This window comes from Lagopus leucura, unplaced genomic scaffold (genome assembly GCF_019238085.1).
Source record: "Lagopus leucura isolate 7727_CA_CO unplaced genomic scaffold, USGS_WTPT01 Super-Scaffold_100044, whole genome shotgun sequence".
NCBI classification, from domain to species: domain Eukaryota; kingdom Metazoa; phylum Chordata; class Aves; order Galliformes; family Phasianidae; genus Lagopus; species Lagopus leucura.
The window spans coordinates 1,810,603-1,825,410 of record NW_024962291.1 but is presented as its reverse complement, the minus strand read 5'-3'; the positions used below and the strand labels follow the sequence as shown (position 1 = coordinate 1,825,410).

The 14,808-nt window shown below is 37.0% G+C and overlaps 2 protein-coding genes across 2 annotated transcripts in view; one reads left to right on the top strand and one right to left on the bottom strand.

The window, feature by feature from the left end:
• MUC2 (mucin 2, oligomeric mucus/gel-forming) overlaps window positions 1–2,974 on the bottom strand; it is an 82,651-nt gene extending 79,677 nt beyond the window's left edge. The window contains exons 1-2 of the mRNA XM_042884469.1: window positions 2,905–2,974; window positions 1,128–1,392 (exon numbers count right to left, since the gene is read on the bottom strand). Coding sequence (XP_042740403.1) covers window positions 1,128–1,392; window positions 2,905–2,974 — 335 coding nt within the window. The remainder of the gene's footprint in view (window positions 1–1,127; window positions 1,393–2,904) is intronic.
• The window catches only part of LOC122187190 (mucin-6), an 81,513-nt gene continuing 69,677 nt past the window's right edge, over window positions 2,973–14,808 (top strand). The window contains exon 1 of the mRNA XM_042884468.1: window positions 2,973–3,092. Coding sequence (XP_042740402.1) covers window positions 2,973–3,092 — 120 coding nt within the window. The remainder of the gene's footprint in view (window positions 3,093–14,808) is intronic.

Here is a 14,808-nt window from a genome sequence, read left to right as displayed (position 1 = left end):
GTATTTTGGAAATTAAGTTCTACAAAAATTAAATCCTGCATGTAGCGAAAACCTGTTCTACAAGCCTCTGTTCACAAAGGATCTATTGTTTTATGAACAATAAGATAAAAAGAGGTGATGAGACGATTCAAGAAAGGATTTCTAAACATTTTTCATGGAGCTCTTTTTACGATCCAAGTACATGGTGAGGGGCTTCTTTAATTTGGGACAAGAATGCATTCTGTATAATTTCATGTCATTTTGTTATTGTTTTGGTATGATCCCTGGAAAACTGATTGTTATTGTCTAATTTTGAGCAGTTTTTCACTGCAGTGTATTTCACACTTCAGATCAAAAGCTAACATCAAGACAAAATCCGATCCTACATTGAAAATAGAGTATTTCCTTTTAACTACTCTAAGATATACTAACATCCATTTTCTTTCACTTTCATCCTGCAGAATTATGTCTTAACCTATGAGTTGCTTCAATTCTTTGTCTACATGTATAAATACAGTCTGAAAGGTTAGGTTAAGACATAAGTTGACATGAATAATGATGTCAGGCTGATTCCTTGTGTGACCATATTACTGGAAAAGTTTTTTCATGATACGCATTGCCACATACAAATCCCTTTTCTGATCTACACTCTACCTGCCATAATTGCAAGAGGAATGCTTACTGGACTTTATGGAAATTCTTATGAATATCAGAAAAAAATACATGTCTACTTCCAGGAAGAGAAGACTGCATAGAAACACAGTTTTATTTCTGAGGATTTGCTAGACAGACCATCTGCTAACATAAACACAAGGTGATACCAAAAAACTAATGAAGCTACATCATTTCACAACAGTGAAAGATCTGGCTTACGAGCTGCATTTTTTTTCCTGCACAATTAGAAAGAGAAGATTCACTAAAGGTTTTTCCTGTCTTGCATCTAAATCATCCCTTATGCCCACGTAGAAATGACTATTAACAGTAAAGCCCTTTCCTAAAGCTGTTTTTATGCTGGATTTCTAATGTTCTTTTAATTCTTTTATTAGTAGAAACGCTTTTAGCCACTATCCTATATGGTATGCAGACAGATGTGTAAAGAATCAATCCTGTTTTTGTCTTCCCAGCACCTTTACACTAAATGTACTTACATCCGCCCATCCACAACAGCCAGATCAGGCTTGAGGTACACCGTGAAATCCGTGACTGTTACCAGGATATACTGGATCTCAGGGTGGTTATTGCTGTTCAGAGCACGCTGAATGTGGACAGAGAACTCCCTGTAAGAGTCTTGGCAGTCAGAAACAAAGTTATACTCGCAAGTGCCAGGAAATTGATAGATATCTCCATCAAATGTTTTGAAATGGTTGTTCCCCCAGGTGCTGCAGACATAGTGGCCATGGTTTCTTGTCCTTCCTGTTAAGTTATGAAAAAGAAAGTCAGGAAAGTGAAATAAATGAGCTAGAGTCAAGAAGAGTTAAGTGTTGCAGTATGCAAGAGAAGCCACTTGCAATTACACCCATGGTGACTCCACAGATCTGAAGTCTAACTGAGTATCTGCATACTAACAGAAAAAATGTGAGTATCTAAAGGAAAACAAGATGTCAACAAACACTGGTGGGACTTGAGTATACCATGTAGTCCTCACTTGAGAAGGAAATTGCCTGCATGAGATTGGTAAATTTACTGTCTGGCCACTAACAAGTTCGTGCATTGGCTTGCTTTGCCAACAAGTGAATTTATTATGAATCACAGTAATAGTTTAGCATTGTTAAATATTCCTGAGAGTTCTTTTCTCCTCTGATGCAACATGCACTTGAAAGGAAACAGCACTGTGAGTCCAAAAAAGTTCCACAACTCTTCTGGAGGGCAAAAGGATTTCTACTACCACATGCCTTTGTAGGAGATAGGGTAGAGAATAATTGTGTAGTAGAGAACAAAAAATAGCAGATGATTAAGCTGATGCTCTGAAATTCATTCCCTCCTCAGCCATGGTAAATATCAAGATGCTGCATGTTAGGGCTGAGAATAAAAGCAGAGCATACTTGGGAAGCTTGCCAAGGTAACAAGCACACTTACTACTCATCTTCACTGGGCTTTCTTGCAATGTTTAATTTGAGAAAGCAGAACTATCATAAGAATGTCAAAGTTATTGCACTTAGATGGTTAGCAATAACAGATGCATCCAGCCTCTCTGGCACTACCAAAGCTTATCAATGCTTCTCTCTACAAAATGAAGGCTACAGAGAGATTCTCCCAGAGGTCACAACTAGGATCAATGCAACCCAATTCTTTCTATCATTAAATTCAAGACACAGCAAACAAAGATCAATATCCCAAGCCCAACCAGTGCACAAAATTCATAACCTATTTCTATAAAAATAGTTCCTAGTTTGAGAGTTCCATTTCAACACTACTAAGTTGATAACATACAGAACAAATTAGAGCTTACAGGAAAGGATTATTCATGTCCTGAATGACAAAATGAGCTTTATCTAATGTTAATCCATTGACTTCAGAAGAAAGCATTTATGTTGTTCCAAAATAACGAAGTAATGCACAATCACCTGCTTTCCTCACTGCTGTAACAATTAACCAACCAAATTCTATAATTTCCTACTGTGCAGTGGTTGCAATACCTAGGAAGCTCTCAACATACAGAAAGAAGTAATAATGAAAGTATTTTTCAGGTACTTCAAACTAAAGATTAGTGCTTTAGAAGCCAATCACTCCAAAGAGAGTAGTATCTACCTGTGTTGGCTAAGCCGTGCAGCCTTGGTATTTGAAAGTTAAAGAAAATCAAGAGATCTTAAAACTCCATTGTAATATTTAAACGTATTTCCTCCTTCTACTCTGCAGTGATATTTCAATTCCCCCCTCTCCCATTTCCAGGAGGTGATCCACCACCATACCGTTTCTAGAGCTTACCTTTTCTTATTTCACTTGTATTGGAAAGAGCCAGCCAGAGCACAAGAAGGCCGGCAGCTCTTAGCCCCATGGCGGCTAAGGTGGGTGAACTGCGAATACCACTGAAAGCATTTCTTTATATAATATCCACTGATGCAATTGATTCCATCACAGGGGAGGAGATACAAAGGGAGGAGGAAAGAGGAGGGGTAAAAAAAGTAGGTGTGCTATTTACAGAAGATAAGAAGTAAACAGATAGGTATTTTTCAGAACAAATGAAAAAATTTAATATAGAGGAAATGGTATAATATTGATTCAATGATCATGCAAGGTTTTATTGCTTTATTTCTTTCTCCTGCAGGATGCTACGTTTTCAAATCCTTCTAACGCTTATGCCAAGCTTAACCTTCATCAACTCCTATGACAAACTGAATTCTGGAGCGACTGAAAAAGGAAATCCCTTGAATGAAGTTTAGAATGAGATACGCTACAGCATGGCTTCAAAGGCAGAAGACATTTATCTTTCACCATCATACTGAAAAATTTCTGTAAGTATTAAATGACCTTTGTAAAGCTCCATGTAGACAACAAGTCTACATACAGTAATTGCTGTAAATAAGTTACGAGGTGGTGCATTATAAAATTATTTTGCAGACAATTGTTGAATCCATTTATAAAGATCTAGGGAGTTCTTAATACAATATAAAGCCCATATTATGTCCAAAATGTAATCGTGCTGAGGTGTCAAGAAAAGCTCAAGGAATTCACATTACACGAGATGTTCTATGAAACACTGCTGTGATGCATCAGAAAAAAACATCAGCAAGTGTTATAGAAGTTCTCACAATATGCTAAGCTATAGGAAAACCAAACACTCTGCATTTCACTCACTGTAAAAAAGGGAAAAATTGGAAAACATTGCTGTTCATGCCAAATAAGAATTCAGGTTTATTTTCAGACAATTCATTCTTGCTTACCTTCTACATGAATGATAAATTTCCAGCCTATCGTGGCACGTTAGATCACACAAACAGCTAGAGGCTCAGCTTTGCTTTATACAGAGAAAGACGCAGAAGAAAGCAGAAAACAAAACCAGGTACCAGTTCAGAATCCTGCTTCAGAAATGTATTTCACATGCACTGCATTTTGCTCTGAAAAATTCCTCAGAGGAGATGCTTCTGCAACTCTTTTCAGAAGGCTCCTTGAGGTACAGCATAATTATTTCAACAGATCTTTATTAATACAGTTGCTTTATAGCACTAACAGCTTACATCGTACGGCTCTCAGGCCAGGCTCTATTTTCTCACCCAAAGTTTCTCACTGCAGTGTCATGATATCTCTAATCCTCTTAATTGTTCTGAGCATTCCTTACTTGCATAGCTCAAATTACAAGTAAACAGAACTTCTATATTTTGTAAAACACAAGGAAACTTCACTTAGCTCTTTTGGTTCTGAAGTCAGCTATAAACACTCTTTTGTCATGAAGGCATAGTTTGATTTCTTTTTCTTTGCTATTTTTATCACAGCCTAGACTCACCCCTAACATCTTCCTGTTTTCTTTCAAAACATCTCAAAAGCTCTTGGGCTTTCTACTTTTCCTATTTGAGGATACAGATTTGCCCACACCTTGGGTATCTTTCACTTGACAGTCCTAACTGCATTTTAGTATTTTCCCTTCTCTCCTGTGAGAGTCTATCACTAGTAGAATATATAATTAATTTTCCTTCATGGAAAATAAAAATAAATACAGTCACAGCCATTTAGAATTCAGAGAAAAAAGAAGTAACACCTCCTGTAGAGACCTCTCCTTGATGGTTACTTTATCAGGTCTTAATTCTCATGACACATCAGAGGCATCCCAGCTAGGAATTTTCTTTCTTTTACACCACCAAAAGTGTCTGTTCAGAAATGTTTTGTAAAAATTCTTATGAGGTATCTAAAGTTTTATTCTGTTTTTCTTTTCCTTGCTATGTTTTTTTTCCAGATACCGTCCTGTCCAGAATTACTACTGTCTCCAAAAAATTGGTCTCTATGACTAAATTCATATACAGTCTTCAGAAATTTTAACAGCAGTTGTTGCACAGATTCAGCAGATCTGACCCTTTTTCTATTCAATTGGATATGCTCCTAAGTACAAACTGAAAACTTCGCATTTCCTTTTCAGGTTTCTTTACCAAAAACCTTCCTCATTTGAAACAAACCTCATTCATTTCCTAGGACTGTGAAAGGTAATCATCTTTACCCTAAAGACGTACCACCCCTCTATTCAATATGGTGGTGTTTTACTCCTAAGCACAATTCAAAATGCCCTTTTTTAGTGGCTGTTATGGATAATTTTAACCCCTTGAAGAGCTACCCTTAGCCAACCAGTACTGGGTATTAGTGCCTGGTTTTCTCTGTCCCAGCTCCATCCTGAGCATGATCCTATCTTGGGCTATACAGATAGAACAGCAACACTTCCCTTCTGAAGTCTTTTCAGCATGAATAAATTCTCACTGACACTCCTTCTGATACATAGGAAGCGTAGCTCACTATGACACCCCAACTTGGAGAATAAGAGAATTAAGCATGTTTTTGAGCATTCAGCCCATTCTTACAGAAACTTACTCAGGTCAGCATAGCTATGATTATCTGGAAGTGAGCATAGCTACTTATCGTTACTATTCATAAGTATTCATACTCTCACTAGCATTGGAAAGCATCCTGAACTGTAACTTTTGTTTCCTTATTGACAGAAAGGCAATGCTCCTGCCTAACAGCTGCTTTATATGCCTGTCAGAAACAATCAGTAGTTGAGGTACACAATCATAGCTTGCTTTGTGTCATGCTCAACCTTACAGCTTGTGGCTCTACGTATTTTAATCCACAATGATCTTACAGTTAATAGATACACATCCATATTTCATTGCCTGACAATCTAAAATAATCAAACCGGCTTGGAACAAAGATAACTCTGCAATATTGTTGGCATCTTTGCATAAAGCTTGTGGGGATTCCCTGCTGCTAAACCAAAAACAAAAGTCAAAGTTTGTTAAAAACACTGAATACTGCACAGCAATTGTGTCTGTTACATCAGTGGATGCAGAAGGACAGATGAAAAAAAAACCTGTCTTTTGAGTAATGGTTGCATGAATGCATCAAGAATCACTTAAACTTTTGTGACAGCATTTCTAACCATTCCATTAGCTGACTTAATGCTTATATTAATTAGAGCTGAAATTTATTTGCAGTATACTTTTTGTTAAGAAGAGCACCCAGAAGACTGTGGTTCATTTTGATTCACTGCAGAAGACAATTACCTATATGGAAACTTTAAGGTACTTTATGTGAAAAAATTAAGCAAAGACCTAGTTAGGCTTACTGTTCTAGAAAGAACAAATTTCTTTTCATGAATTTTATGTCTTCTTGTATCTGTTAACCCACCAAGAAGTCTTATTTCAGTCTTGTCACCACAATGCCAGAATGACCACTGTACAAATCCCTTAGAAATCAAAGGATCAGAGGTTGGCAGGGTTGGTCCATCTGGTCCAACTCCTGCTCAGTCACAGACACCCGGAGAAGGATGTCCAGGACTACATCCAGATGGCTTGATGTTCTCCAAGGAGGACACTGCATAGCCTCTGGGCATCCTGTGACAGCACCCCAGTACCTGCACAGCACAGAAGTGCTTCCTGATGGTCAGAGGAGTGCCAGTTTGTGCCCACTGCCTCTTGTTCTGTAATGGCATCACTGAGCAGAGCCTGACTCCATTCTCTTTGCATCCTTCTTTCAGGTATTTATGGACATTAGTGAGACCCCGCTGAACCTCCTCCTAACTAAACACCCCCAGCTTTCTCAACCTCTCTTCACAGGAGAAGCGCTCACTGTCTTGGCGGCCCTGCACTGAATTCTGTCCAGTATGTCCACATATGTCTTGTAATGGGGGAACAGAACAAGGCACAACACCTCAGATGTCAAAGAGAAGGGAATGGATCACCTGAACTTCCAGTGATACTTTGCCTGATGCAGCCCAGAATACCATCGCCCTTCTCAGCAGCCAGAGCATATTGCTGGGGTTCTATTCATTACAATTATGGTCACTAAAGTTGTTGTCTTTTCTTTCGTATTCCTGACTTGCTGCTCATCACAAGTCAAGTCAACAAGGCCGTCAAGTCAAGAAGTTTTTCATCAGTAATGTTACTCTGCAGAGAGAGCTCCAGGATTTCATTCTGCAACCTGTCAGCATTTCACCTGATCACACAAAGCCTTCCACATGCCGCATAACATAAACTACATTCCATGTATGACAAGCTCCAAACTCCCTGGCAGCCATCCTAAAACAGCTCTGGCAAAATACAGGCAGATTATGAGTAAAGAAATGTCTACAGTACACCTTTATGGAAAGAAAACAGAGACAGGCAGCAGAATGCTGAACAGAGGTCAAAGAATCTTAAAGTGATGAAGTACTAGGGATGCATTTCATTTTTATACATTTAATACATTTTCAGATAGATTAACCTCAAATCATCAATACGAAATGAGCATGCCTTTACAAGGAGGTATAACTGATACAAAATAACTGAAATTCACAAGCTCATGTTTTATACCTTCCTAGAAAATTAAAAAGAAGTCACGAAAAAATGTGCCTGTAATCAACTTCCTGCTCTCTCAGACATTCTAATGGGTACATCACGAGCTGCTATTTTCACAAACAATTCTAGTACACAGAATGCCCACATATGCAACTAACAGTCTGATTCCTATGGTAAAAGAGTAAGAAAGATGTTACTAAAACCCACATAATTCTGATTATCTGACCTCATTCTCCTTCAGGGATATCATATCACACAATTAATAATTTTAATTTTATCCTAACATATTTGATGTCTGACTGGACTAATCTCAGCACTACCACTGATTTCTTCACTGGGAACTTGAGCAAGTCTTTGAGTTCTTGCCATTCCTTTATATTCAGGCAAATACAGTTGTATAAAGTATCTGCCAGTGCTAACTGGAGTATAATTTTTTAACACGACCTTCCTTTAATGGTTTTGCATAGAAATCACACCCACTTTCCACTTGTAAAGCTTCCTTCTTTTAGTCAGCAAATCATCCTCTACTTCAGAGACCAAGATTGCAAAACTTCTCATAATCTTCCAACTAAGTACAAATTGAGATAAACATGAGACACAATTACTGGGGATTAAGAACAGATGTTGTAAGTAATGATCTCAACTAGTAAACTTCCCTGCTAACACTTCCTTTCTAGAAATAGGTTTGTCTGGAAAAAGTCTCAGCAGGACAGCTTCTATTGCAGTACATATGGAAAATATTTGAGCATTTTTAAAAGGATTAGTATGGTTCTCATTAACTGGAGCTTCCGTGGGATGTACTGCAGGCAACTGGACAGTGCCATGAAGGGATGAAACAGGAAGGGCATAAAACAGACTTCATTCCTCATTCCTTCTTCACTTGCAAATTTTGCCTCAGTGGAGTGGGATTTTCCTAACTCTTTATTCTCTGTCTACGAAACATTGGAAGAAAATTGCTGGGAAAATATGCATTTTTCTTCCACCATCCTCTTAAGAAACACTTTTTTTCCACAGGAAACACAGCTCATAAAGAAGCTGGGAAACGTTCTGTGCAAAGCACCTGCACCTAAACCTGCATTCTCTGGATGGAGTCTAATGTTAAGAATTTGAAAAAGAAACAAAGTGAACTTGCTTGCTTCAACCGTCCTCCATTAATGGTTTCTACCATCTCTCTCCTTGTCTCTAAATTCCTGATGATATTTGAGAGTGGAAATGAAGTAAATTTGCTTTTACTTCCCATTTTCAGGTATAATGGGGAATCTGTCTCAGCTTACTGCCACAAATAAAACCAGAGAGCAAAACCCTTTGCTTTTCCCTTTCTTTTTGCAGTGGTACGTGGATAGAGCTTAAAAGGCAACATTTACTATAATTATTTTCTTAGCTTTCAAAACCTGAATTTTTGAATGACCTTCCAAAAAATAGCTTGAGTGCTATTATACTACATCCTCATACTTTACAAAATGTCCTGCCTAATTACTTGGTTGATAGAGTAAACCCTTCCCATTTGCCTAAATTCTCAATGAACAGCTTACCCAATGGAATGCAATCAGCACTTCTACAGACTTCACTGAATTTCATCAATTTAAAATTTCATATTAAACAGCTTAGGTAAGCAGTATTTTGAGCCACAGTACAACTATGGTGATGGTTTCAGAGGACTGCTGCTGAGGAAACTTGGCTTCACCTGCATGAATGTTTCAGCTAAGAATATTTAGTCTTACTCCTCCCACCACCACATAATACACTTGCCACTGTTAGGGTAAACTTCAACAACTTCAGTTATGTAAACAAGCAGTTACATAAATTTATTGTGCCTAATGTTGCATGTCAGGAGAAAAAACTACGTCAAATGCAAGAACACATCTGATTCATATCCAAGTCTTCCAGCTGCCACGCACATTTTTTATTTAACAAAGTTATTTTATTATTAACTTTTGAATCATCAGAAAGGCAATACTGTAAATAGAAAGTACTGTATCATGGAAACATGGTGAATATACAGGTATACATTGAAAAACGCTGAGAGCTGCAACCTTTCTCACAGCAAAGGAATGAAAGGTTGGATGCACTAAAAAATATTTTTCTTCAAACACTTCCATAATATCTTCTACTTTTTGCATTTATTTTCCTTGCATTTGCAAAATTTGAATCGGATAAAAAACTAAAAAGCAAAAAGAGAAAGGAAACAAAATAAAGACTTTTGTGCATTGCTTTATGCTTCTTCTTTTTAGTTTTTTTTTTTTAAATGATAATTCTCAGAAGTCAATCATCTGCACTATAAAAAGGTGTCAGCAAGACTGAAATGCCACACCATCCATTGATGTATCACACCCATTAGGAGTACCTACATGCAAATTATGGAAAGGCCAGGAGGCCTGGGTAAAAACATAAGGAATAAAAAACATGATTTTAATTTCAACAAATCAAGAAATTGAAGCCCAGAACTGTTTCCCAGAGTACTACGATGCTTGACATTTTTAATGTCCAACATTTACAGCTACAGAATTAAACATACAGCTGAAATACGGAGCCAGAAGTATTTAGGCAATCCACAGCATAGGTTCAAAATCATATTTACACATCTGGCACCCTAAACAAGCTGCTGCAAGAGCAAAGTTTTAAAAAAAAAAAGTCCAGATTTGTCTAAATTCCAGCTATTTCCTGTGGATCATAACTAATACCTTCACAGACATGACCTTCTCTACGAACATAACACTTCTTTATTGTGTAGGTGACTGAGCACCATCACAGGTTGCCCAGAAAAGATGAGCAGTCTCCTCCTTGGAGTGTTTCACAAGACACCTGGACATAGTCCTGGGCACCGTGCTCTCAGAAGAGTTGAACCAGTTGACCTCCAGAGGTCTCTTCCAACCTAAGCCATTCGGTTTTACAATAGGTGCTTCATGTCTTCTAAAAAAGCAGTTCTGTTTCTTCTGCTTCTTTTCATCCTACAGTTCACCAATTGCTCATTTAGAGAAAAGCGATATACCTGAATCTGTCTCGGGAGGCTCATATTCACATCTATTGTAAAAATACCTGAATCTCTAGACTTCCAGGGCTTCCTTCTATTTTCGGAACTCTTCAACTTTGCACAGAATACTTAAAGAGTTTCATCATTCCAAAGACAAGGAAAGTGGGAGTAAGGATGGCAGAAATTAGAGGGATGTGCCCACAAGCAGAGATTTTGTCTCAGTTAATCCAAACATTTGGTACAAAACAGAGGTCGCATCCTGGGAAAAGCAACTTTGGTATTCATATAAGCTCAAATTGTTTAAGATCATTCACAAAAATATTTCTGAGTTTATGCAGAAAGAAAGATTTAAAAAAAAAAAAAAGTTAAATTTGTCTCTTGAATTGAACAATAAGACTTAGTCGAATACACCACAGCAGACTGTTGATGTGTTGGGAAAGGAGTAAAAGAATATGCAGATAAAAAAGTAAAATTATCGTTCTCTGTGTACTTTGAAGAACACTTTATTCTTTTTTTTTTTTTTCTTGGCAATGCTTCCATACGTTAGAATCATTATATCAAAATAATATTTCATAACACCTCTGTAAGGATGTTTGCTGCAAGAAAATAGCTTAATAAACAAGCTAAATCAAAAGCAGGTCCAGGAGAGAATTGATATTATCTTCTCTGTACTTTTCCAAGGCTGACCAGAGCGGAGCTTCCAGTTAAGAACAATGCTTCATCAATATTACCACAATAAAGTCTTGCTCTGCTCAAGCAAACACACAGACAAAAAGGTTCTTTACTTCTTCTGCCATGGTGGGGTACTGTTGGCTGGCTACAAGACCCTCACTCAGCATCATTCTCACTCCTTCTTCTTAGATGGGCAGGGGAAGGAAATAGGATGAAAAAGTTTATGAGTTTCAAATAAAGACAGTGAGATTGTTTATCAGTTTCTGTGTCAAGAGCAAAACGGACTTGATGGAACTTAGTAAGAACAAGATGGTGAGAAACTAAGACAAAAAGTAAAAACAATATCCCACACTGGCCACTTTCTTACAAACTCAACTTCACTCCTTCACTCTAGATTTTCTGCCTTCTCCCTAACCAAGAGTGTCATAGATGGGATGAAGAATGTGCAGTCAGTTCCTCTCTAGCAATCCTTCCTCACAACTTTCCCCTGCTTCAGTACGTACCTTCCCTGCATTTGTACACCAGTCTGATCACAGGCTGAAGCTCCTGCCAGAAATCTGCTCCAGCATGGTCTCCTTTCCACAGCTCACAGTTCTTGTCAGGAGCCTACTCTGATGTGGTTACTTTCCACAGGCTGTAGCTTCCTTGGGAGCATATCCACCTGCTCAGGCATGGGACTCCCCATGGGTTGCAGTGTGGATATCTGTCCCAAGGTGGTCTTCTCCATAGGTTGCTCCACCACACTTCTTTCCACAGGCTGCAGAACATCTGCTCCAAAGCCTGGAGTACATCTTCCCTTTCTTTCTTCTCTGACCTCAGTGTCTTTAAATTCTCACACATTTTTTCCCCTACCTTTCTCACACCATTGTATAGCATTTTAATCTTTCTTAAATATGTTATCACAGAGACAACACCAAGTCTGTTGTTGAGTTCAGCTGTGGCCTGCAGTGGGGCCACTGTGAAGCTGGTTGGAAACTGCCCCTTGTTCTTTAGGAAAGCCTTGGTCACTTCCTACAGAGATCACTACTGCAACACCCTACTTAGAAAATCTTGCCAGATAAACACTTGCTTACCAGTTCAGAGAACTGGATCTTTATTTTTTTCCTAGAATCTGAGACCAGACTGAACATTCTTAGTCTACAAACTAAGAATGAATTAGACGTTTACCCTTCAGCAGGTAGAGCATTCTTCTGTACTTCATCCCCCAGTTGAAAGTCGCTAAAAGAAGGAAAAAATGTTCACGCCTTAATGCAGGTAACTTAGTTTCTTTCATTTTCCGTGGTATCCTAAGATAGAATCTCCTGAAGAAGACTATTTTGATAAAACATTGTGTAAATCATACTTCTAGCCCTCATCAGAAAAAAAATAATAATAATAATACTCTGGTTATGTTGTATGCATTTGGAAGTAAATTTCCTTTCTCAACAACCCCCTGAAGAAATTTTTGGGAATCCAGGTATGTCATAGAAAAACTCCATTCTCAATTCTTTATTCTTCCAAAGTTTGTTTTCATCACCTCATCCCAAGCTTTGCATGAATGGCGCAGGCAGCAATTTTGATCTAGGAGAAATCAGTTTTGCAAAGTTAAATACTACTTGTATAATCTTCTATTTTATCTTAAATCCTGTTACATAAATCATGTTAAAATACACTGGCACACAAAGTGTACTGGAATGACCATGGGCGTAATAGATGCTTAACTTCTGGCATTTACTCTCACAGTAAGCTATCTAATTGACTAAGAAGGTGTACCCTCTTTGTGTGAATCCTGAGAAACTATCAGACAATATGGTAACTCCCATTTCACAAAGTAAATTTAAAAACAATAAAAGTAGTCTGATGTGAACAGAAGATTAGTGTTTGCTATTGAGTCACTGACTGTAAGCAAATTAGGTGTATGCACAGTCTACGTGAGTCTTAGGAAAAAACATTCTTATTTGATGAGCTAGAAGAGAACAAAACAGAAAGAAGGATAGTTAATGAAAATGAACTTTCTAACTCTCTACACAATCTGTAAGCAGGTATTTGTATTTAATACGATACAGATATGTCACAAGATGCCTAAGTATTGCCAATGTACAGAAAAATATTCCTACAAATTCTTCATTACCATCATTTACCTTACAAGTAATTCATATCTGGATCTGCTTGAAATACAAATGGCGCTAAAAATATTAGCCAAAAGTTGAAAAAAATAACAAAAATGAAATAACAACAAGATAGAGAAAAGTAAAAAGAAAATAGTCTGATCAGTACTGCATAATACCAGAAAACCATGAAACATGTGGCACTCAACCACACATTGTAATTCCCAGGAACTTCTCTCTTGACTCCAGGAAACCCTGGTGAAAACATTCAAATGATCCTGAGCATCGCTAGCTGCAGACGTACTTCCAGGAGAAACAGTCTGATCTAACAGTTTTAGTATTTAGTTTGCATAACTTCTCTGTAACATTTCACAGAGACATAGTATACAAAAAGATAGTTTGAACTAGAGCGCCTAAAAGTCTATACATGTGCGTATGTTCTATATAACTACTTCAGGATGTTGACAAAGTAATCTCTTTGATTACAGGTTGATGGCTCATTCTAATGGGATGTCATTTGTTCAGCTACTAGAACAGCAGCTCTTTTGAGCCAAGGAGTCATTTTTATTCATATTATCAACACTTTTTTTTTTTTTTTCCCCCCCTGAATATCACATTTGTTTGCTGGGAAGATACACAGATTTTACTATGTAGCATGTTCTTAATATTGTTCTTTTCATTTTTCTCTGTATTTTGAATGGTAGGGTTTTTTGAGTGGAATTTCTGGTTTTCTTACGCATAGAAATTATCTAGGAGCAAGATTTTCAATAAGGCATGTATTAGCAGAGCTACAGCATTGGGAATCTGATTATCAAATATACAGAAAGGTGTGTTTGCAATGCCAATGAACTCTGTGTGGAGATTTGTCCACTATATGTAGAAACGGCAGTGAAAGATGATGTAAAAATGCTTTAATTATTTTCATTATTTTCATTTTTTTTAATTTTTTTAATTAATTTAATTTTTTAATTAATTTTTTATTAATTCAATTAATTTAATTTTTTTTAATTTAAATTTTTAAATTTTTTTTTAATTTTAAATTTTTAATTTTTTTAATTTAAATTTTAATTAATTTTTAATTAATTTAATTTTTTTAATTTCATTTTTTTAAAATTATTTTCATTATTCAAAACCTATAGGAGTAATAAAGCCATTAATACTGGATTAATACCTATGTTTTAAAGTGAAAAATGCCCAAGGCAACGAAGGAAACCAACAAAATAAGAAGTCACCTGACCACTGTTTGAAGACACTGTATTAAAGGCTCAGAATAGATGGCTATCATGAATCAAAATAGGCCTAAATGGATTAGAATAGAGAACAAAAGCCAGCATATAGCTATAGTAGAACAAAATAACATCTTACAAACAAACGAAAGGCAATCAGACACAAACGTAACAAAAGGTATGAGCTCTGACACAATGAGGCAAGCTTGCAAAGACTTTGAGGAGCAGTCATTATCTTTGGTCATCAGAAAACAGTATCATACTGCTCGATTCTATCAGAAGCGGGAAAACAACTTAATGAAACGGGAGAGAACAAACACATTCAATGGTTTCCTTCTACTATAGTTACTCCATTCCATAAAGCATATTTTAGAAGTAGAAAAGAGAAGGAAAATAAA